The 25,990-nt window shown below is 35.8% G+C and overlaps 1 protein-coding gene across 3 annotated transcripts in view; it reads left to right on the top strand.

Annotated features, from left to right (window-relative positions):
- The window catches only part of LOC123244579 (splicing factor SWAP), a 119,586-nt gene that overhangs the window by 87,847 nt on the left and 5,749 nt on the right, over positions 1 to 25,990 (top strand). For 2 of the 3 annotated variants that reach the window (XM_044673093.1, XM_044673111.1), the window contains 4 exons: positions 468 to 733; positions 5,434 to 5,589; positions 6,987 to 7,112; positions 24,256 to 24,420. In XM_044673093.1, the coding sequence (XP_044529028.1) occupies positions 468 to 733; positions 5,434 to 5,589; positions 6,987 to 7,112; positions 24,256 to 24,420 (713 nt within the window). The remainder of the gene's footprint in view (positions 1 to 467; positions 734 to 5,433; positions 5,590 to 6,986; positions 7,113 to 24,255; positions 24,421 to 25,990) is intronic. The other variant, XM_044673102.1, reaches the window with a different exon arrangement.

The raw sequence follows: 25,990 nt of genomic DNA, 5'->3' as shown, positions 1-25,990 counted from the left end.
TTTGGGAACCACTGGGGTAGGGGGACAGGACAGGCCATCATGGGAAATTTGAAAAAGCTGAAAACGGTTTAGAAAAGCCATTGTGGAGTGTGAAACAGTGAATTAATTAAGGAAGTGCTGAAAATATAGCCTTGTACAGGTGAGAGCCCGGTTGAGTTTGTATAACATAATTTTATAGTGGATCCAGTCAAAACAGTTGTGCCATTTCTTCCATCTACATTCAGCAGCATAATGGTAGCAGATGGTAAGAGTGACCCAAGGCTAAAGAGGGCCCTGGACTGTAAAGGACACGGTAGAGTTGATTAGGTTCACCAGGGGATCAAGATCGAAGAGGAGCAGGGCGAGTATGATATAAAAGCATTGTTTTACTGGTGTGGGGGGTCCTTCTTTATATAGGGAGTTTTAGTACATGCTCAAGCCAATCCAGCAGGATTTTTAATAGCTAGCTGTTGGCTTCATTCTTTCAGGAAGTCAATAATATGCCATGTACTTTACTGACTGGAGTGAGACCTCTGCCAGCTTTGGAAGTTAAGCCACCAGAACGGCCTTCAAGCAAAAGTAAAGATCCTCCCCGAGAAGAAGAAAAGGAAAAGAAAAAGAAAAAGCACAAAAAAAGGTCTCGGACAAGATCCCGCTCTCCCAAGTATCATTCATCATCTAAGTCCAGGTCTAGATCACATTCAAAAGCAAAGCATTCTCTTCCCAGTGCCTATAGAACTGTCCGACGGTCAAGGTGAGTCTGCAAAAAAATAGTCTCCGCTTTTCAGGTTAGTTTGTATTTTAAGAGAAATTTGAACTATTTCATTAAATCCTCAGAAAATAGAGTAGGGAATAATAATAAAGAAAATTAGATATTTTGTTTTCTTTTTTACTTTCAGCATGTCCAAAGATGGTCTTTTCAATTCCATTAATATTTCTTGAGTGCCTGCTGTTTGGAAAGTTTCCTAAATAATACAGAGATAAATAAGACATCAAACCTGCCCTGATTGAGCTTATTGGGGGGGGGGGGGTATTCAAGGCCTCCAGCCAGGACAGTTTTTAAATGGTTTATATTTTAACAAGTCATCTGTCATCAAGTAGATTAATGAATGTGTCCCATACAGCATTGCCTGAAAAATAGAGGGTTCTTTTTTTTTCTGTAAACTCTTCTTTACTGTCTCATTTCTTTTGATGCCAAATGTCCATACCAAGGAAACCTTTGCTGGTAGAATTATAAATGTGTAATCTTTCTGCATAGTAATGGAGGTATATGTGGTGAATGAAAAATTCACAAGGTTATAAAAAGCATAACAAAAGTGGGTTTTCTTTTTTACTTTGTTTTGCTTAGTTTTAAAGCTCATTTTTCTAAACCTCCCTCTGGCAGTCACTATCTTGCTTTAAAAGTCTTCATGTAAAGGAAAGCATCATGAGGAAGGTCCTTCTCTTTGATCTGTTGATTGAGAAACTAATGGCAAAAGAAGTAAACAAAAGTAATACTTCCGACAATGTGAAAGGCATTCACACTTTCATGAGTCACAATATTCAGTGCTTTATTATGAGTAGCTGTTTGTAGGCAGTACAGGAGGAAAAAATCATTTAATTCAGAGTTTTATCCTTTAAATTTTAACCTCTGTTCTCCATGGTCTTCAATAATTGGTGCTTTGGTTTTTGTATATTTTCTTTTCAACAGAAAAGATGGATTTATCCTGTCCTATTTTTTACAAAATAGATAAAATGCTATTTTGCCCAATATCATATTGTTCTAGTATAGAAGCATTTAAAATGCCATGGTTTAGGATAGGTGGACTTAACCCTACTGTGACTCAGACCAAAATTGAAAAAGACATAACAAGCTCTCTAGTATTTTAGGGAAGTTTGGCCAGGGGAGGGGGTGATGTGTGTAGAGAAGGATATTGATCAAATCTACCTCGCGTGGATATTTTGGTAATGAAATAGCTATCTCTCTGTTCCTCTTGTCTCTCTCTGAAAACCACTGATGGGCATTTGTGTTTTCTTTCTCATGTGAAAATACTACTTAAATCAATAGCATATAGCTGAGGGTATGTAACACAAATGCAGAAAAGTAATTATAATCATTTATAGCAAGTCCAGTGGTACTCTTTCTAGAGCAGCAGAGAGCTGCAGCTTATACAGAAAATTCTTTATTACAGGACTGAGAAAGTTTACAGTCTTGAAGACTATTAACAATATGAAGATGAAGTAGAATGTTCATTTCATTGCTTAAGTATGAGAAGTTGGTCTTAGGAAAATTTCTTTCCAAATTAATTCAAACAAATCTTTTAGTAAAACTTTTTTATTTACAATGTGTACATTTGTTCTACCTGCTCGGCTTTGAGAAAATGATGATGTAATTGTTAACACATTTTGTTTTCTAAGTGATTATATTCAGAAATTAAAAGTAGTATTCTAAAACTTAGGTATATGTTTTTAGCTTTGCTGTGATTTTATTTACTAATCTTTCTTTCTTAATTTATCAAAAAGGATTGTGTTGATCCAGTGTGGATATATTCAAGAAGTATATTCTTACTCTAGATTTTACCCTTTTATATAAAATATTTTGATATAAGCATGAAAATATATCAAAACAACAGCAAATCGTTTTCTAGCTCTCAGCGTTTTTATAGTGATACAGAAATGGCCACTGACCAATAAGTCAGTTCATAAAAAATCATCAGTCAAATCAAGTTTTAACTGAATTGATTGGTCTAAGCCTTCAATTCATGGAGATTTTGCTTTTATAGGTAGCGATGCCAAGCAAGTTGCAGAACAACAAAAACCAAACTAAATTGATGCCCTCAGTAATAATTGGTAAAATAGAAATTTTTTGCAATTTAACATTGTACCCAGGAATTACCTTTGGAGATGAAGACATTTCTCCTTTTTCCTTCATTTCCCTGTATTCCATCCTGTAAAGAGAGTCCCATGGTACTGAGTAATCTACTGTAATCCTAACCATCCTTCAAGAGCCTAAACAACAGAAAAATAAGAGCCTCATTTGTGCTGAAGAGCTGGCATTGCTTTGTATTGCCTCCAGAATCCCAGGGACATGAGTTAAACAAGCTCTTGCTTCCGTGCTTTCAATTCCCTTCTTTTATGCAAGCTCCTGGCTCAGCATTAGCAGTGTAGAATGGCTACTTGAAGTTTTATTCAGTATTGCTTTCTTTTCTTTGCTGGTAGCAGACTTTGGCTACCTAATTTCTCCCCTTGCATGCTACCATTACTAGTAATGATTTGGGAGTGTCTGAATGGAGTAGAAACTAAACATAAAATGAGGGAGGGGTCATTTTTCACAATAGCAAGTAAAATGTTCAAATGTATGAATAGGGTTTTTCCCCTCAATACATCAACCCTTGGTGTATTGTCATAATTTATAAACATTTTTCTTTTCAGATAGTTTAATCCATTGCAGATAGTAAATTTACATGTAGCAATATATTACTTAGGAGTTCTGGAATAATTTGAATTACATAGTTCTTCTTAAAGGAGTGTTACCAACTAATAAATTAAAGATGCCATTTTCTGTTATTTCCGATTAGATGGAGTTTTGCTGCAGTTGAGGTATATTTTCTTTTTGAAATTAACCACTCCAAACAATAAAGTGACATGCAATCTTGCATATTTCTACCAGTGAGGGGGTAGAGGGAGAACCCTACAGTCATTGAATACTCGTTAATACTTATGGGCTTGTTGAAATCCTATGTAACACATATTTTAGCTATAGAATACCTACAGATCCCGCAAGTGAAAATCTCATATATAATTACACATTTCAAGGAAAGTATAATGCTTCACAAAAGATGAGTGAAGATAAGATATTGAAGTTTTTTTCTCCTTAAACCAACATTAACTTGCAACACTTTTGTATTGTTTCATTTACATTTCTCTGAGTTGCATTTGGAATATTTCCTTTGTCTTTGGAATAAATGATTTTAAGATGTTTCTCACACAGCTTAATATCATTTCCTGAAACTTGAATTCTATAGTTTGAATTATTAATCATAATGTACCTATTGTCTTTCAAATGTATTTTCAAAATGTTTGGTAAGATGATTTATCATTTTAGTTGTACTTATCTAGTAGTGTGCAATCTTTGAATTTATCTTTGATGTTATTCTAATTTTGTTATCTAGATCCTGTTTAGTAAGATACTTAGTTCCTTTAATTTCCTGATTTTTAATTCAAAAGTTCATCAGCTTCTATGTACAGTAGTCCTATATGATTCTATGTTCTCTGTGTTTTATCATAAATGATTTGTTTCTCTAAATACTTTCATCTCAACTTCACATTTGGCTCCTTAAAACGTTAAGGTAAATGTTGGGAAAGTAACCAGACTGAAGCCTGCAGAGGCAGGATCATGGTTTGTTTTGGGGAATCATATCCAAAGTAGACTATTTGATGAGCTCAGTCTGCTGATCATGCAGGTAGAAAGATTAAACATGTAAATAAAAATATTGACTGTGTTCATGTGAGCACACATCATTTAGAAGCCATAATTCTAAAATCAGACGGTACATATATTTATTTGTATATGTAGGAAAAAAAGAGATCTGGGCCCACTAGCTTCTTACTTAGTAAAAGATAAATGATTTGTAGATAAAACCTACATCCACCACTTAAATTTCAAGAGAACTAGAAACTGAGAATATCCCTATTATTGTTTCAGGTTTATTTGCGTAGCGATCAGAAAAACTAGACTTACTTAGTTCATGGGCTTCAAATAATAACTAAAATATATTAGATGAGATAGTTGTAGATTAGTGAAAGAGTTCTTGAAAAAATGTTTTGATTTGTTTCCTTCAAATGTAACCTCAAAAGTTTCTTTTTATAATCATTTAAGTAAGTCTCAAAATAATGGTTTGTTTTCATTTTTAAAGTAACATTTGGCCTATGGAGTTGAATTTTTTTTTCAGAGATTGTTTGAAAGACTACAAATTCAGACAATTAAAAGGTTTTGAAAAAACCTCCATTTACTTTATTTGGGTGGTTTATTAAAAGATAGAATGTCATTTTCTTTAGCTATGTTGTGGTTTTCTAAGATTTAAATATATGGCCATTGTAAAAGCCTAATTAGTACTATACGGAGCATGAGAGCAGCTGTAATTAATATAAAACTTTAATATCTCATGCAGTTTACTGATTTGAATTTTTAAATGGCCTTTTCTCCAGAATGATTTGAAATCTAATGCTAATAATCATATCCATCTCAAATTGCTACAGAGTGTTTCTGGGGGTGCCAGATCATACATTCACAAGCACTAAAAGCTAAGTGACTTTTCCTGATGATGTGAAGGTTTTGTTAGACTTATCCATGTAAGTGCTCCATAAGGTGGTAATAGAGCTTTGATTAAGGTACAGAGCTTTTTCAGGATTCTAGTTAACACCCAAACTAGCACATTTTATTCTGAATGTGAAGTGTGTGCCTCCATATCACAGACCCACAGCATCCACAGGGACACTGAGCACGGAGCCATGTCAGAGCAGCTCATCAGTGACAGCAGCAACAGATCAAGACAGTTATCAGGCAGCCTCGACAACGAAAAGATTTGACTCCTGGAGCTCTTTTGAGGGAAAACCTGGTAAAATGTCAAGGTGTCTAACTGACCTCAACCTTTGTAATCTGTTTTATAACTCTTAAGAAAGGTCTGAGAAAAAAAAAAATTCGTTTTCTCAGTTATGAAGAATTACATGAGAGAAGAGCTTAAAACTGATTGGATACCATAGTTTGTATCAGAAAGGGTTTTGTTCCATTGCTATATTTCCTGAAGAAGGGCTCTGGTTTTTCTGTATGAAATCTAGAGGGTGGCATGTGATTATAACTGGTCTTTTAATGCATCATTGGTCTCTGCAACAATTTTTTTTTAATTGTAAGTAAAATGAATCAATGTAGAACCTTTTTTTAAGTGGCAAAATCAAACTGCTCTTCTTAGATTGTTTTCAAGCAGGTTGTTATGGAAACAAGGGAAGAGATGATTTTTTTTCCAATTGATTATTGCATGTTTTCCTGAAAATGTATAATTTTATCAAATGAACAAAAAAATGCAGTAGAGAAGTCCTAAAGCCATTGTTAAGTGGACTACAGACTCTGACCCTAAAGGGAGCCATTGTCCCAGGTGGAAGTACTATTCACAGATTATTGTTGGTTTGTGCAAGTTGTGGTATTGGAGGAATAGAAGTCATCTCTCAGGCACATGAAAAGTCATGTCAAAGTTTTCATTGGAGTAGATAATTTCTGGGAAGCCTTATGAACTTAAAAACAAAGTGGTGCTTTAACTTTAATTTGGAAAGACATGTTCAGAATTGGGTGATATATTTAGGCCTCGAGCCAAAAAAAAAAAAAAATCAGTGTTAGAGAGTTGGGTAAATTCCATGTCCCAGTGAGAACTGCTGCCAATTCTTGATTATCCATGCTAATGGGACAGAGGGATACCATGGATAAATAAAATTCACAGGTAATTCCCAAATCTTATTTTTAGCCTCCTCCTCAAGCAAATCTTTTACTTGAAATTGCAGCAAATAGAATTAACTACTTTGAATTGCAATGCCTTTCCCATATCCCATAGTAGTAAAATCTACTAATGAGCAGGGGAAAATACCAAATTTAAAAAAAAAAAAATAGGAAAGAAGCCTAAGGCCTAAGTAATCCTTAAATCATATCATCAGACTTTATATAATTGAGAATTGGCTAAGCAGCAGACAACCCCAGGTTCAATTATATATATAGGTAGAAAGATAAGACGTCTACTGTGTAGATTTAGGTGTTTGGGAGAAAGGCAAGAGAGAAGACTGTTTGGAAACCTGGATATAGGGGGGGTTCTGGCATGAAACAGACTAGACCATGTGGAGAGATTTATAATAACCACATCATCAAGAACCTTCTGTCTAGCACTTTATAGGCTTAGATGATGTCTGATTACTACTGGAGTGATAGAGAAGTAATATAATAGAACCAAACCAGCAATGAGTAAAGTTCCTTGATCTTCATTCAGGTCACGGTCAAGGTCTCCTAGAAGAAGAGCTCACTCACCTGAGAGAAGAAGAGAAGAAAGAAGTGTTCCAACAGCTTACCGTCTGAGCAATAGCCCAGGAATCAGCAGGAAACGTACACGTTCCAGGTGTGTTTGGGTTGAAGTTTGCATCCCAGATCATAATAATAACATATATCTTTTTAGTACCTTACTTATATCAAATTTGTGACTATGTGATGTGATTATTATTTGGATGCTTTTTTCAGTCTGTTATCTCATCAATTTAGACACCTGCTCTACCTGTGCAATTTTTATAATACTCAGTAAAGAACATATCTAGTAGGTCAGCCAGGTGGCTCAAGAGGTAGAGAGACCAGACCTGAAGATGGGAGGTCTTGGGTTCAGGTGTGGCCTCAGATCCTTCATAGCTATGTGGCCCTAATTACACTAGCATAGCCACTGCCTAGTCCTTACCACCATTCTTTGGAATGGATATTTAGTATTGATTCTAAGACAGAGGGTAAGGAGTTTGGGGGTTATTTTGATCCTTGTTTGTTGTTTTGCAAGGGGAGGGTTTTAATGTTTTAAAAATCATTTGTTAAAAGAAAAAGTTCACAAAACTTTGAAATTCAGATTTGTTTATATTTGGAAACTACTAAGCTGTAGTTTAACTTTTGTTGATTGATGGGAGAGGACAGCTAGGTAGTTCAGTAGATAGAGAGCCAGGCCTAGAGACAGGAAGTCCTTGATTCAAATGTGACCTCAGGCTATGTGGCAAATCACTTAAGTCCTATTGCCTAGCCTTTATAGCTCTTCTGCTTTTGAACTAATACTTAGTTCTAAAGTAAGGGTTTAAAAACATTTTTAAAGATTGTATTGGGGGAAGCTATCCCAGGAACAAAGCCAACCCCAGATTTCAGAAGTAGTGTGAACTAGGGAGAGAAACAGGCTCTAGAGTCCAGGGATACTCTTGGCTTAATCCCTTGGCTCTGCCCCTGCTCCACTTCTTTACCCACAACTTTGGGCAAGTCCCTCAATACACCCTCCTGGGCTTTGGGTTACTCAGCTCATCTGCAATATAAAAGGGGAGTTAAACTAGGAATCCTTAAAAGGCCTTTCCAACTCTTTAAAGCTCCGTAATCCTTTGGTTCTGGATCTGTCTCCAATCATAAATATTAGGCCTTAGTAAGTAAACATTAAGCATACTGGACTCTTATAATCCATGGCATCAGAAATTCAAATCTAATTTATATTTATTCCTTAATTAATTGTTTAACATTTTATGTTTTTCATTACCTTTAATATATGAAAAGATCATATTTCAGAAAAGTTATTTTCTGCCAAAGATTTCTTCTATTGGATTTCTCAATTCACCCTCGGATAAATTTTTCATCATACATAAAAGTTTGTATCCAACTATGGAAAAAATGGTTCTTTGGAAAGTGAATAGCTCTAGAAAGGATAGTCATTCCAACCTCTTGTTCACTTTTTATACTAATCCCAAGTTCAAGAATTTAGCCCCATGTATTGCAACCTTAGTTGACTTAAAATTTTTATTTCCAAGTTATGACTTTTTTTATTAAAACAATTGTTTTAGAGGTCATGTGAAAGATGGAATATCAAACCATTAGAAATAATAAAAGCTATTATAAAAGATCATAAATTGTGGGAAATAAGACTCAATGCATTCTTTAACTCAGTAAAACATTTTGAATTGAGGGAAATGTATACATCAACTGATCCTCTTGTCTCAATTATAAATCTGATGTTGGGCTTTGAATTGCTAACAATTTATCATCTACTCCAAGAATACAGTTTGTTGGTTAAGTGATCTCATCACTTGTGTAAGGTTCAGCCTCTTTCTACTTAGAAAGATGAGCTTCATGAGTTTGCTGAAGTCATAAAACTTTCTAACCCTCTGACCAGTGTTCTGTTGATAAGCCTCTGAATTTTACTAGCTTGACTTAAACATAGCAAATGCTGGACCCTTATATAAAAACACTTTCCAGATGCTACTCCACTGGCATATTATTTGAGAACCCTAAAGACACCTCCATCCCACAACCAAGCATAAGAATAGGACTTTAATAAAGAAATTAAATCATTACCTTAGTTGTTGATTTACTGATAGAAATATTTATTCATTTATTATTGTCAAAACTAACAATGTGCTCCTTTGCTCTGTCAGCTGTAACAAATCAATTATTCAATCCCCAAAATATAATTTTATTTAGTAATCTTAAACAAAAAACATAAGGAGCCTCCCTGCTAAATTTTAATGGTAATTATTGTAAGGTGATGGTCATACATCATATCGGTGAAACATGACACTTAGGAGATCTTAGAAAAACTGTAAACAGGTCATTTACTTGTGTGGGATTCCACATAAACCAAGTGCTTCCTTGACAACATGCTATAGTAGGCACTAGAGGAGACACAAAGATACAGCCTAGAAGGGATAGATAAAACACGATATAATAAAAATTAGATGTGATAAGTAATGACAAAGAGGAGTAGAATGAGATCAGATGGATGAGAAATCTTTCCAACTAGAAAGGTCAGAGAGGTTTCATGGAGGTAGTAATATCTAAGCTGGAACTTGAAAGATGTACATTATGTCAATAAGAGCACAAGTTGGAGTTGTGATGTTCTGTTTCATAGTATTCCAAACAAATCCTTATATACCCACTATTAAAGGAGTATCAGTTATTTTGTTATAGGAAAAAATCATTCTATACTCAACTTTAGCTATTAATCTCTAAGGGAAAAAGAATAAATCAGCATAATTGATCAAGACATCAAAAAAATTAAAATCTTTATACTGTGCAACTCCCCACATCTGCAAAGGAGTGAGGGGAGAAGTATCATCTTGTGTTTTTTGAGCCTTGGATGTTCCTTATAATTTTTTAACATTCACTTTTGTGTGTGAACAGTTATTCTTGACATTATTGCTATTTTAATCATTGTATAGGTTGTTTTCCTGGCTCCACTTATTTCATTCTGCATCAGTTTATGTGGTTCTTTCCTAGCTTTTCAATATTCATCCCATTCATCATTTCAATTGTTTCTGATTATTCCTTTCCTAGATTGTTCTATTTATCTATTTTTTAACAAATACCAGATAGTTTTGATGATTCTGCTTTATCAAGTTCTATGAGATATTCTTTTGACAATTTGATTTATAGCATTACAAGTATAAATAAACTTCAGTATTATTGTCATATTTTATGACTCAGACCAACCATGAGCACTAAATATTTCTCCAGATATTCATGGTATTCTTTATTTTGTCAAGTAATGTTTTGTCATTGAATTTATACACATCTTTTGTGTACTTTACTAGATTCAGCTATAATTTTTTTATTGTTTTCATGGAAACATTTTATAATTAGCAAAGCTATCTCTGGGATGGTCAAGGTGGTAATGGTGATTCAAATTTTCTGGCACATGCTGCCCCCTATCTTGCCCCTCAGGGGGCCTTACTACTTATGGCATATGATTTTTAATTTGTTATCAGTCAATTAATTACTGTGCTAGGTATAGTTTCAAATACTAAGGATACAAAGGGAAGTGGAATAGAGTGTGACGCTCTCTCACCCTCCTAATACCCCCACAAACCAAAGATAACTCCATAGAGTCACTGCTAAAAATGACAGAAACAGATAAGAATCAGGAGTGAGGCCAAATAGCCATGAACAGTTAGGGAGTAAGGTCTCCAACTTCCCTGACCTGAGTCCCACCAGAAAATGTAAATATAGACAACACAGACTCAACAAGGCAGACCCTGAGAACAGGACCAGCAGCCTTATCTGCTTACAACCTACAGGATGCTGCTAGAATTGGCAGGAAGAGGGCCTTGGGAGCATCTGTGCCAACTGTGGCCTGGGCTCCAGAGACCACTGCTCACCCAAGCTGGAGATTGACTAAGCAGACACCAAAGAGTCTTGGGTGCCAAGCCCTTGAGGACAGGACATTCAGCTTCTCTCTGCTAAACTTGGGAAGGATCTTGGGAGCCCAAGCACATGGGCTGGAAACCTTCTCTATCCCAGGCTGCTGTGGCATCAGGAAAGGAAGAATAAGGACTGGGGTCACCCTTAGGAGAGTGGAGTCCCTGGTTGTTGCCATAGAAGGAGGTAAGCTGTCTGCTTGCACTGGTGGAACTGTGGTGAGTGGGAAGGAAATAAGAACCACTAAAATAAAAAGAGTAAAAAGAACCCAGCTATTGATAGCTATTATGGGAACAAAGAAGACTGCATTCAAACTCAGAAGACAGTGAAGGAAAAATACCTACTTCTAAAACAGCAAAGAAAAACAATAAGTGATCACAAACTCAAAAAGAGCTTTTAGAAGATCTTTAAAAAGGATTGCAAAACCAAATGAGAAAAGCTAAGAGAAAATTAGAAAAAAAATAAAAGCAATGCAAGGAAACTGAAAGAAAGAGCACTCAAATGGAAAAAGAGATCCAGAAACTCACAGAAGAAAATAATTCATGAAGAACTAGAATTGGACAAGGGAAAGCTAATGACTTCCTAAAACAACAAGAAATAATAAAAGAAAGTTTTTAAAAATGAAAAAATAGAGGAGACTATGAAACATCAGAAAAACCACTGACCTGGAAAATAGACTATGGAGAGGCAGTATAGGGAGACAGACAGGCCCTGTGGTGAAAATGCACAGGAACATCATTGCTAAGTTCTGTAGCTCCCAGGTTAAGAAAATACTATAAGCAACAAGAAAAATAAATTGTGGACTTAGTTTCAACATATGAAGATTGAACACATTAGAGCAAAGGAACTGGGTTTACAACCAAGAATAATATACCCAGCAAGGCTGAACATAATTATACAAGGTTGAAATGGATATTTAATAAACTAAACCAGCTGTGTGACCCTGGGCAAGTCACTTGACCCCCATTGCCCACCCTTACCACTCTTCCACCAAAGAGTCAATACACAGAAGTTAAGGGTTTTAAAAAAAATGAAAAAATTTTTAAAAAAAAATAAACTAATGGCAGCTGGGTAGCTCAGTGGAGTGAAAGTCAGGCCTAGAGACAGGAGGTCCTAGGTTCAAACCCGGCCTCAGCCACTTGCCAGCTGTGTGACCCTGGGCAAGTCACTTGACCCCCATTGCCCACCCTTACCAATCTTCCACCTATGAGACAATACACCAAAGTACAAGGGTTTAAAAAAAAATCAACTAAAGGAGTTTCAACTGTACTTAGGGAGAGAAATCAGAAATCAGTGGTAAATTTGATCTATAAGAAACATGTGAAGATAGGAAAGACCAATTATAAACAATCCTATTGTTTAATTCTTACATGAAAAATGTCGTCTTTAACCCATAAGAATGACATCATTACCTGGATACTTTGAAAGACCATAGAGATAAAGACACAAACAGTGAGAAAAAACAGTTCTATAGCTAAAATAATAATAAAATAGACAAGGAAGAGGTAAAATAGAACAATCATTTTATATAAAAGGAAAAAAATGGAAGGACTGCCAGAGAAGAGGGGTAGAAGGCTGATACTGATAGTACTAGAACCCTACTCTCATCAGATCTGGGTTAAAGAGAGAACATACAAAACTAGAAGGATAAAAGTCTTAATGTACAAAGAAACAGGATAAGGGAATGACTAAGAGAATGTAGGATAGTTTAAGAGTAAAGAAGAAAAGGAATAAGAAAAGGGAGAGATACCTAGAAGGAGTACATATCAAGAAATAAGTTGGTGAGTTGAGGGGATAAGGGAGGGATTTTTAGAATCTAACTCATATCAAGAAATAGAAGGATTCAATTGAGAGGGATAAGGAAGGGACTTTTGGAAAGGCAGGTAGAATAAGAACCAAAAGTTAAGGGGGCGGGGGGGACAGCTGGATGGCTCAGTGGATTGAGAGCCAGGCCTAGAGACGGGAGGTCCTAGGTTCAAATCTGGCCTTGGACACTTCCTAGCTATGTAACCCTGGGCAAGTCACTTAACCCCCATTGCCTAGCCCTGTAACAAATAAAATTGATATAGAAGGATATATACAAAAAGATATTAGGGTTTAAAAAAAAACTTAATGGGGAAGGGACATGAAAGAGACCTTTAGAAAGGTGAGCCAATTCAGAACTATGAGGACAAACAGGATAAGGGAAGGGTTCTAAAAAGGGATGTGAATTGGAGAGGTAGCAGAAGAAATTGGGCATCTGAGGAGGGGTGCAGCAAAAAGAGAGGGAAAATGACAGTGAGGAAAAACAGAATGATGGAAAATACACAACTAGTAATTATGACTTTGAATGTGAATGGGATGAATTCACCCACCTAAATGAAAATGGACTACAGAATGGAGTCCCAACAATATATTATTTATAAGAAACAATTAAAAATGAGAGACAGGCATAAATTAAAAATAAAGTCCTAGAACAGAATATACTATGCCTCAGCTGATACAGAGAAAGCAGGGATAGCAATTGTGATATATGACAAAAGTCATGATATGATCAGAAAAGATAAACAGGGAAACTGTATTATGTTAAAAGTTACCATAGATAATGAAGCTTTATCAATAGTAAATCTGTATGTGCCAAATGTTATAACATCCAAATTTTTTAAGGAAAAACTGAATCACAGATCGAAGTAGTTAACAAAACAGTCATACAGACATAGTGGGGTACTTTAATTTTCCTCTCTCAGAACTAAACAAATCTAACCAAAATAAATAAAAAGGAAGTCAGAAACATGAGTAAAATCTTAAATAAATATGATTAATATCTGGAGAGAATTGAATGGGAACAGAAAAGGATATTCCTTCTTCTTAGCGGTACATGGCACTTTTACAAAAATTGACCATATATCAGGGCACAAAACATAGTTAAATGTAAAATGGTAGAAATACCTAACACATCCTTTTAATGCAATAAAAAATTGTATATATTAAGGGACCACGGAAACAAAAAATAAAAATTAATTGGAGACAAAATAACTTAATCTTAAAGAATGAGTGAGTTAAAGAACAAATCATAAAAACGATAATTTCCTTATAAGAGAATGATGATAATGAGACAGTATGCCAAAATCTATGGAATACAGTAAAAGTAATTAGAGAAAGAAAAGATCAATGAATTGGGAATGCAATTTTAAAAACTAGAAAAAGAACAAATTAAAAATTCCCAACAAAGCACCAGATTAGAAATCCTAAAAATTAAAAGATGAAATCAATAAAATGAATGTAAGAAAACCATTTATTTAATAACTAAATCTAAGAATTGACTTTATGAAAGAAAAAAATAGATAAACCATTGGTTAATAGGAGTGGGGGTAGAGGAAGAGAGAGAAAACCAAATCACCAGTATTAAAGATAAAAAGGGTTGAATATACCACCAATAAAGATGAAATTGAAGCAATTATTAGGAGTTATTTTGCTCAGTTATATGCAAACAAATTTAACTGTGTAAAAGAGGTGGAAGAATACTTACCAAGAAATAAACTAGCTAGACTATCAGAAGGGGAAATAGACTGTCTGAATAAACCTATTATAGAAAAAGAAAATGAATAAGCCATAAATGAACTTCCCTAAAAAAAGGCATCAAGACCAGATAGATTCTACTAGACATTTAAAGAGCAACTAATTCCATTTTCAAATAAATTGTTTTAAATAATAGGTAAAGAAGGAGTTTACAAAACTCCTTTTGAAAAACAAATATGGTGCTGATAACTAAAACCAGGAAGAACAAAAACAAAGAAAAATCAATTTTGTCAATGATATGGATGCAAAAATCCTAAATTAAGTAATAGTTAGGAGACTACAATAATATATCAGAAAGATTTTACATTATGACCAAAAAAGATTTATACTAGAAATGCAGAGGTGTTTTAGTATAAGGGAAACTATCAACATAATTGATTTTTATCAATTACAAAAGTAATAAAAACTATGTAATATCAATAGGTGCCGCCTTTGTAGCCTTTGACAAAAAACTCATATTAAAAACACTAGAAAGCAAAGATATAAATGGGTTTTTTCTTAAAATGATACAAAACCTCTACCTAAGATCATCAGCAACTGTGATTTATAATGGGGATAAGCCTTCTCTATAATTATGATCAAGAGTAAATTAAGGATACTGTAGTCACCAATATTATTTTAATATACGCATTAGAAATGCAAGTGATAAGAGGAGAAAAAGAAATTGAAGGAATTAGAATGGGCAGAGAGGTAATAAAACTACCTGTTTGCCAATGATATAATGGCATATGTGGAAAATCCTAGAGATTCAACTAAAAAGTTAGTTGAAGCCACCAATAATTTTAATAAAGTATCAGGATATATAAAATAAACTGACATAAATGATTAGCATTTTTACATATTACTAACAAAGTCCTGCAAGAAGAGATAGAGACTCCAGTTAACAAATGGTCAAAGGATATGAGCAAGCAGTTTTCAGATGAAGAAATCAAAACCTTCAATAATCATGTGAAAAAATTCTAAATCACTCTTGATTTGAGAAATGCAAATTGAAACAACACTGAAGTACCACCTCATACCTATCAGATTGACCAATATAATAGTAAAGGAAAGTGGTAGATGTTGGAGATGTAGCAAACTTGGGACACTAATGAATTGTTAGTGGAGCTGTGAACTGATCCAACCATTCTGGAATGAAATTTGGAACTATTCCCAAAGGGCTATAAAGTTATGTATTCCTTTTAATCCAAGAATACCACTTACTGGGTCTATATCCCAAAGAGATAATTAAAAAGGGGAAAGGACCTACTTATACAAAAATATTTATAGCAGCTATTTCTGAAGTGGCAAAGAATTGGAAATTATGGGAACATCCATCAATTGGGGAATGGCTAAACAAAATGTTGATGATGAAGTACTGTTGTGCTATAAGAAACAATAAGCAAGATGATTCCAGAATAATCTGGAAAGATCTGCAGGAACTAAAGCAGAGTGAAATAAGCAGAACTAGGAAAGTTTTGTATGCAATAACACCAATATTATATAGTGATTATCTGTGAAAACTGGCTACTCTCAACATTGCAATGATCTGGGACAATCTTGAAAGACTTAGGATGGGAAATGTTATCCACCTCCAGAGAACTGTTGGAGTCATTTTTCACATCAATGTATTTATGATTTTATTTTGAGTTTTTGGTTATGTATGAGTTTGCTCTTAATTAGAACAGTGACCAATATGGAAGTGTATTTTGCATGACAATAAAAATAATTTTATTTTAAGAGAGAGAGAAGAGATAGAGATCCTCCATTTAAAATAACCACAGATAGAATAAAATGCCTGGGTGTATACCTGCCAAAACAAACCCAGGAACTACATAAACATAATTATAAAACACTTTATACACCAACAAAGTCAGATCTGAATAACTGAATAAATATTACTTGTTTATGGATGAGCACAGTCAAAATAATTAAAATGACAACCCTATCTAGACTAATTTACTTATTCAATACCATCCCAGTTAAATTGCAAAAAAATTATTTTGAGTTAGAAAAAAATAAAAACAGGAATCATTTGGAAGAACAAAAGATCAAGAATATCAAAAGAATTAATGAAGAAATGTAAAGGAAAGAGATCTAGCAGTATCAGGTTTCAAAATATATTATAAAGCAGTCAATTATCAAAACTATCCAGTACTGGCTAAGAAATAGTGGAACAGAACAGACATACAACAAACAACAGAGAGAATTTAGTAAAATGTATAAAGATAAGAGCCATTCCCCAAATGATAAATGGGCAAAAGAGATGATCAGACAATTTTCGGATAACGAAATCAAAGCCGCATATAAATATGAAAAAATGCTCTAAATCACTACTGATTAGAGAAATGTGAACCAAAACAGTTCTGAGATACCATCTCACATTCATCAGATTGGCTAAAATGACAAATGCTGGAGGGGATATAGAAAAATAGGGACACTAATTCTCTGTTGGTAGAGCTGTAAACCGATCCAGTCATTTTGGAGAGCAATTTGGAATCATGCCTGGAGAGTTATAAAACTGTGTATATACCCTTAGACCCAACTGCTAGATTTGTTTTCCAAAAAGACCAGGGGAACAAAGAAAAGAATCTGTATATTCTAAAATATTTATATCGGTTCTCTTGGTGGTGGCAAAGCAATTGAGGGGATGCCCATAAGAAATAAAGGGCAGGCTAATTTTTTTTTTTAACTTGGAAAGAACTACACAGGATAATGAACAGTGAAATGAGTAGAACCAAGAGAAAAGAATCAACACTGAAAAAATTGTTTCCTCCAGAGAGTGAACTGAAGAGCAGAAACATGACATAATTCATATAAATATGTCTGTATTTCTCAGACATATTTTCTATGCTATGGGGAGGGGGCGTGGGGAGAAGAAAGGGCTAGGACATTTGTGAATTAAATCTATTAATAGAAAAAAAGTTCAAGAAGATACTGAGGTTCTGAACCTATGGTAATACCCTCAGCAATAATAGAAATGTTGGGAAGAATTTGGAGGAAGAGATGATAAGTCCATTTTGAGCATGTTTAGATTAAGTTACCAGTGGAACATCCAGTTCCAGCTGTCCAGAGAGACAATAGTTAAGGATAGAAACTAGATCAGATTATATACCCAGGAATAATCTGTATAGAGGTGGTAATCGAAACTATGGGAGCTGATGAGATTATGGTGTGAGGTAATAGAAAAAAAGAGAGAGAGAAAGGCTCAGAAACAGAGCCTTGAGAAATATATTCATTGTTAGTGGCATTATAACCACAAAGAGGTTCCTGCAAAGAAGACTTAAGAAGGAGCAGTCAGAACCAGGAGAGTGAAGGATAAAACTCAAACGAGAGAGTTCTTGGAGAAGGAAATGGTTGATATGCTATATAGGGATCAAGAAGTATAGAGAAGGGGGAGGGGGGCACTAGAACTGGCAATTAAGAGACCATTGGTAGGAGCAGCTAGGTGGCTCAGTGGATGGAGTGTCAGGCCTAGAGAAATCTGGCCTCAGACACTTTCTAGCTGTATGACCCTGGAAAAGTCACTTAATCCCCATTGCCCACCCTTACCACTTTTCCACCTATGAGCCAATACACAGAAGTTAAGGGTTTAAAAACAAACAAAAAAAATGTAATTCCAATTAATATTTAACAAAATAAATAAAAATACAATAAAACATAGATGTTACATTTTAAAACTGTCATCATACAACACACCACTGCCATTGGGGATTTTGCCTTGAAATGGACATGGGCCACCTCTTCAAGACCGAAGTAAAGGAGGAAATAAGAGTGGGGAAAAGAGATTTGAATGATAAAAGGGGACAAAAGAGAATTTTCCATGAATAGTCAGCCAAAAAGGTTGGAATGCTATGGGAAGCCTTTGAAACAGACTTGTGAGAGAAAAGTAGCAAATTTTGATTAGTGAGACAAGTAGAATGTTCACCTTACTGTAGTGAGTGCCAAGTTGAGATTAGATAAAAAATTTGTAGTGGACCCAGTCAGCATAGTTTCATAATTCCCTCCAGCTCTATTCAGCGACATAAACTGGGAGCAAACAGAGGTGGCTGGTGGGAGAAATCTAGAGTTGGAACATTCCAGCCACAGAATAAGAAACCAAGGGATTAATGAGCAGAGGAGTTCTACTTTTGTCTAGTTGCATTTTTTTAACTCTAAAAAAGTTCAAAATTAAAATAAGGTAGGGGGCAGCTGGGTAGCTCAGTAGATGGCCCAGGCCTAGAGACAAGAGATCCTGGGTTTACATCTGGCCTTAGACAATTCATAGCTTTGTGACCCTGGACAAGTCACTTAACCCCCATTGCCTAGCACATGATGACAAACCATGTGCTAGGTGCCAAAGATGGTACACAGAATGCTCTCTATGGGCACTCAGCCACCCTCCCTCCCTATATTTCATTACCAGAAAGGCAGAGGGGCTCGGGTGGAGCTGCTCCCCTCTTTCTCCTTGTATACATTTTTTCACATCACCTACCCCTCTGCCCACCAACCAATGAGAGTGCTTCCTCCTTCCCTTGTGTGGGGTATGAGGGTGGGGGCAGAATATACCCAGCATGGGGGGGAGACATGGCACAATCTGGGGGGTAGGGGGCAGCACTCCATCTCTAAAAGATTTGCCATCACTGGCCTAGCCCTTGCCATTCTTCTACTTTGGATCAATACACAGTATTGATTCTAAGATGGAAGGTGAGGGTTAAGGAAAAAAAATACAAGATAGTTTGGCGAGGGAGGCTACTAGCAGGAATGGAGTGACCAAGAAAGGTCTCATGTTAGAGCTGATGCTTGAATTGGATTTAGATGGGAATTAGGATTCTGCAAGGTAGAGGTGATGAGAGAATCCTTTCCTACCATGGGGAGCAACTAGTACAATAAAGGCACAAAAGATGAATAATGAAGAGTGAGGATGGAAAGGTAGCTTAGGGCTAAGTTATGTAGGACTTGAAATGCCAAACAAAAGGAGGTTACATGTGATTCCAGAGGCAATAGGGAGCCTCCAGAATTTAAGTAGAGTAGTAGCATGTCCATAATTGTAATTAAGAAAAATTGCCTTGTCATCTAGGTGGAGAATGGATTAGAGAGAGGAAAGATTTTGAGGTAGGACAATGGATTAGAAGGCTGTTGCAGTCATCTTGGTAAGAGTGATGAGGACTTGAACTGAGGTGATAGCTGTATGAGTTGAGATAAGGGGTGTGGGGGTCAGATGTAAGAGATCCTGTGAAGGTAGAAATGGTAAGATTTGGCAACTGTTTGGAGATGTGGTATGAGGGAGAATTGAAGAATTAAGGATAATGCCAAGATTATAAACCTGAGACACCAAAAGGATGGTGTGCATTTGACAAAATTAGGGAAGTTAGGAAGAAGATAGGGTTTAGAAGGAAAGATAATGATGTGTTAAAAGTTAAATTTAAAACTCCAGGTTCTTAGTTTCCATAGAGTTTATGAATATTCACTTGAAATAGAGAAAGCAGATAGGTAGAGATTGATCTAAGCCTATTTCTAGTCTAATTCTAACCACATGACTCTCCACATGGCTATCTCAGCCACAATCCTCCACCGCCACTGTCCAAGGAAAGAGAGATCACATCCCCTCTTTTATCCTTTCTTTTGGCCCGGATGCATCACTTGTGCATTCACATGACGTCCAGAGACGCTGATCAGATGACCCTGTGGGAGGGGGTTCCCTTACAAAGATGTCAGATTAGATGTGTTGTATTTTCCCTAGGACATCTAGTTTGAAATGTCCAATGCACAATGATAATGCAGGATTGAAGCTTAGGGAAGAGCATGCAGCTAGATGTATAGATCTGGGAGCTCTCTTCATAGAGTTGATATTTAAATCCACGACAGCTGATGAGGTTTGTAACAAAAATAATAATAACCAACATTTATATTATACCTACTATGTGCCAGGAGTTGTGTGAAGCATTTTACAAATATGGTTTTATTTTATCTTCACAACAACCCTAGGAGGTGGGTGCTATTATTATCCCCATTTTACCAGTAAAGAAACTGAGGAAAACAGGTGAAGAGAGAGAGAAGAGGGCCCTGGACAAAATCTTGAGGAACATCTAGTATATTAGGAGTTGTAGTGTGGATGAGGTTGCAGGAAAAGAGTGAGAAGCAAGGGCAAGATAGGGGAAAAAATATTTGGACCAATACAATAATTTACCGCTCCTCCAGCCTCCCACCTTTTTGTCATTTTTTTGTCATTTATTAGGAGCCTACATTGTTGGGACTACTGCACTGAAACTTATGACTTTTTTCTTGGAATGAATGTCCTAATCCCATTATTTCTTCTCTGCCAGAGTTCTTTTGCCTTCATTACTTATCATTGCTTTTCTCTAAATAGGTGGGCAGCTGGTAGGTGATAAGTCCAGAAACAGGAAGACCTGAGTTCAAATATGACCTCAGAAACTTATTGGCTCTAAGGCCCTTGGACAAGCCTCCCTTAGTTTCTCCTCAATTGTAAAATGGGAGATAATAATGGCACCTACCTTCAGGGTTGCTGCGAAAATCAAATGAGATATTCTTTTCTTTTCTTTTTTATGTCTTTGTACAATGTCTGGAAAATAGTAGGCACTATATAAATGAGAATTCCCTTCCCCTTGAGCAGTTTCATGGTGTGTAGCAAATAAAAGTCAGGCCTGAAGTTTGCCAGTTTATGTATTTAGATTTTTATGTATAAAAATTAAATATGCAACTGACAACATAGTGAGAAAGAAGCATTTAGAACTGAACTGTTGATGAATGAGAAAATTAGATATCTATGGTTTCAAGGTTAAGATATTTAAAGAAGAGATTTGATGAAGCAGATGGGGAAGCAATACTCCTTGGGATAGTCATGTCTCAGTTATCTAAATTAACATTTTAATATGAGGCTAATGTCTCCATTACTACCTAACAAGGGTATTAAATGAATAGTAGTTTATTTTGGTATTAATATAACCACTGAATAATTGGGGGGATGAATACTACAAATATCAAATAGCACTTTCCAACCCCAAATATAGCTTTTTGAAGCCTATTTTTTAGAACAATATTCCTGGAATTTATTTTATAATCTTTTAAATTACTATTCTATTCATCTCACCCCCTTCTTCCTTTTCAGGCCTAATTTAATGACAGTCAAAGAAACCAAGGCTTCCCTTATTAATTTAACTTGCAGTCATCCCTGAAGAAGTTCGGTTTTGGATGACATTGTACCACACTCTGCTTAATAGTCTTTTTCTCTGGTAACTCTTCATGTTGACACTATGTTAAATAAATCATTTGCTCTAAGGCCTCACCTTTCATAGCCCAAATTGCCCCAAAGTGACAAAATATGTAAGTGGTCAGTGTCAGAGGAGTTATGAATTAATAATCCAACCATTGTGGAAAGCAATTTGAAATTATGCTTTTAAAAAAAAAGACAGAAAATGTTCATAGCATTTGATCCAGAGAGCCACCTGCTTGGTATCTACCCCAGAAAATAAAAGACAGACAGGTCTCACAGACATCAAAATATTCATAGCAGCACTTGGTTGGTAGCAAAGAATGAGAAGCAATAGATTTACCAAGCTCTCAATGAAAAGCTAAACCAATCCTGCAATGTGAATGGAATAGAATGTGATAAGAAACAATAAATATGAAAAAAATCAAGAAAACTTTCAGAAGAAAGAAACTAAAATAACCAGAATTGGGGGGAGAGAAGCGGAAAAGATGCACTGATAAAGGCTCTTAGCTTATAATGACTAAGTTTGGCCCTGGAAAAGCATTAAGGATACACTCTCCCTTATTTAGGGAAAGCTTCTGGATTGGAATGTGGCCTCTTTTACCAGATGCAAGTTTTGCTGAACTTTTTTATTTTTTGTTATAAGGAGTGCCTCCCTGGTTAGAGAAAGAAGACCCATCTTTGGAACTGAATGTCCAATAAAAAACAAAAGCTATTAGTTGCTATTATACCTCAGTTTATGTGTGTGACTTTTATACTTTGTCTGTTTCCAGGTTGTCATATATATGATACCGATAAAGGCAGTGTTGTGTTTCAGAAAAAAAAAAAAGAGCAGTGGTTAGATTGAGTATCTAAAGCAAAGTATACCAGCTTTTCTGTTCCCTTTCAATACTGTCCTCATTTTCTAATCTTTTTCAAAGGGCTCTCTCCAATTTGTTAAAGCAACTGCATAGTGTGTGATTGATCCCTGTGATGCTCTGCTAGCCAACATGGCGGCATTCTGAGCTACATCAGGCACACAGATCATCTCTGGGGATGGACCATGTATCTCCTAATCTAAGAGAAAAACATTTTACATCATTCTTATGGCCCACTTGGTAGGATTCTGTTAACAACGTTTTGGTAATTATTTTGAAATTTAAGGCTCATGATTACTACAATTCCCTATTAAAGTATTATGTGATCATTGAGTTATTATAAATACACAGTAACTACCATCAAATCTAATTTCTCTTTGCTAAATGAAATAAATTATGATATATTAAATCAAGAGTTAGGATTAATTAAGAGGTCATCTGGTCTAGCCTTTTACCATTTATAAAATCACTTAATAGTCGTCCACTCTCTACTTTAATTCATTCAGTCGTAAAGATCAAACTGCCTTAGTAGCCCATGGTATTTTGGGTCAGATTTAATCATTGAAAAAGTATTTCCTGTTACCTCTCCATTTAGTTCTTATGATGTGTAGAACAAGTCTTCAAAATAACATTTCTTTTAGCTATTCTTTAAGGCATTGACTTCCATCCAGATGAAGGGCCCTCCCACTTATCTCCCTTTAACAAAATCTGAACCACCCTTGAAAACCCAGCAAAATACTGTCATAGGAGCTGGGGATGCCAGGAAGGGGGTCGGGGTGGGGGTGATAAATTACTTATTTGGTACTTACTATATTCTGAACATTCTGCTAAGTTACAAAGAGAAAAATAAGACAGGTAAAATATAAAATAAAATATAAGCAGTCCTTGCTCCTAAGTAGCTTCCATTTAACTATACCTCCCACATCACATAACATGACAGTTCTTGGCATGTATTAGTTTCACTATTAGGTATTAGTATAGTAAAAAAGTAATAGTAAGCTTTTTGAGGGTAGAAAAGTGTCTTATTTACCATTCCATTATTCCACACAAGGGTAGATACTTGATTAATCATCAGTATATTCATTGAATTAACTAGAAACAAAGCTAATTAGGAGCCACAATAAGACTTCATACACAGGCCTTCTCTCTAATAGGGATATTTCAGTGGCTATTCACTACCATTTATTCACAGTGGTTTAAGTCATACTTAAAATTGTTAGTTCAACACTTCCAGCGTGACAATAAAAACCGAACCTTGTATGACTGATACCTGAATAATTTTCATTTTCCTTTAGGAAACTTGAAATCAGAAATTAATCAAGTCAGCTAACACTTTTGGAACTTTGCCTGTACAAAAGCTTATATAAACCTTGGTGATTGATTATGTTACATTTCTTAAATAAAAAGACCTCCTTGACTGAAAATATGTGTTTCTTGAAATCCTCAGATATGAATAAAAGTTTCCTTCTCTAGAAGAACTTGTTTACACAGAATAATGTCTTTATTCCAGGTTACTCTTACTACAGATTTCTTAAGCCACCAATTTACTGATTGAGTAAAGGTATATAGCTTTAAAATAAAAATATACATTGAACAATTGAAACAATGTGTACTAAAGGGCCATTTTCTTTGAAAGAAATTATTCTAAACCAGACCGTGTGCTCTGCCTGAATTTGTACTTCATTTGAACTATAAATTTTTGTCTTTAAATAAGCCTAATGCCTTTTTTTTTTTCCCAGAAGTCCCCATGAAAAAAAGAAGAAGAGACGGTCTCGGTCCCGCCCTAAGTCCAAGGCAAGGTCTCAGTCAGTGTCACCGAGCAAACAGGCTGCACATAAGAACTCGGCCCATTCAACCAGCATCTCTCCTGTGGAGAGTAGAGAGTCCAGCCAAGAGCGCTCCAGGTAACAACCTTTTCCCAAAACTTAGAGCAAAGAAATCCTGGACCTTAGGCATAGGCTGGGCCCTTTGGGTGTGATACCAATTACCAGTAGATGGAAATGCTCAATGAATTTATTGTTACTGGACCCCTTATCATCTTAATGAGAAGTGAGGCACTTTAAAACATTCAGCTCATCAAATCACATCCCTGGAAGGGCACTTATTTCATTTTAAAATACAGGGATTCCTTCCCAGTGTAAATTCCTCAAAGTGATCCCTTAGATAAGGCAAAGGGTAGGATAGCAATCTCATTTCTTTGTCAGCCTTTGGAGATGTACTGGCTGGATTCAGCAAATGTGTTTTCCATGTTCAGATTACTGTGCTTTATTCGGAGGGTGATAAAAAGTTTGAAGAAGTGGCCTCGCCTTGTAGAACTTGGGTATTCTAAAAGGAGACTATTTTGCTGGTGGAGTTGTGAACTGATCCAACCATTCTGGATGGCAATTTGGAACTATGCCCAAAGAGCGCTAAAAGAATGCCTGCCCTTTGATCCAGCCATGCCATTGCTGGGTTTGCACCCCAAAGAGATTATAGATAAACAGACTTGTACAAAAATATTTATAGCCGCGCTTTTTTGTGGTGGCCAAAAACTGGAAGAGGAAGAACTACAGGAGTGGAAACACAGAAGAAAAACAACTGCTTGAACACATGAGTTGATGCGGACATGATTGGGGATGTAGCCTCGAAACTACCACACCCATGTGTGGTCAATATCAATAATATGAAAATAGGTCTTGATAGATGACACATGTTAAAACCAGTGGAAATGCATGGCAGCTATGGTGGGGAGGTGAAGGGGAAAGTAAAAACATGAATTATGTAACCATGGAAAATTTTTCTTAAAAAGGAGATTATAGCACCTACCCAGATGTACCAGGTGATTATAATACTAGATCATACAAGAGAGTTACAAATACCAAGAGGACAGTGAGAAGGCCATTTTGACTGGGAGTGAAGCAGGACAGGATGTTAATAGGAAATCAGTCTGTAAAGACAGATGAGGGAAAGCTTGTATTTTATCCTGGAGGTGTAGTCAAGAACAGTTTGTCTCTTTGGCAAGGTAATGACATCAAACCAATTCTTTAGGATTATCACTTACATAGTTGTGAATATGATGGGGAGAGGGAAGGCTGACTCTCAGAGAGACAAGATAGGCTGTCGCAGTTGTCCAGGCAAGAAGTGATGAGGGGTAAGAAAATAAGCATTTATATAGCACCTGCTGTGTGCCAGGCATTGTGCTAAGTGCTTTATAGATATTGTATTTGATCCTCACAGCAACCCTGTAACATAGGTGCTATTATTATCCTCGATTTACAGAGGAAACTGAAGCAAGCAAGTTAAATGATTTCCAGGATCATATTACTAATGAATTTCTAAGACTTGATTTGAACTCAAGTCATTGTGTCACTTACAGGCCCACTGCACCACCTAGCTGCTTCATTAACCCCTCAACAATAGGGCCAGAATTAGAATGGTCGTCCTATGAGGAAAGAGACAATAGTGAGTAAAGGATAACATGAAAGTAGAGGGTTG

Source organism: Gracilinanus agilis, chromosome 1 (assembly GCF_016433145.1).
Source record: "Gracilinanus agilis isolate LMUSP501 chromosome 1, AgileGrace, whole genome shotgun sequence".
In the NCBI taxonomy this organism is placed as follows: Eukaryota; Metazoa; Chordata; class Mammalia; order Didelphimorphia; family Didelphidae; genus Gracilinanus; species Gracilinanus agilis.
Note: the sequence above shows the minus strand (reverse complement) of the source record. Positions and strands in the feature narration are given on the sequence as shown.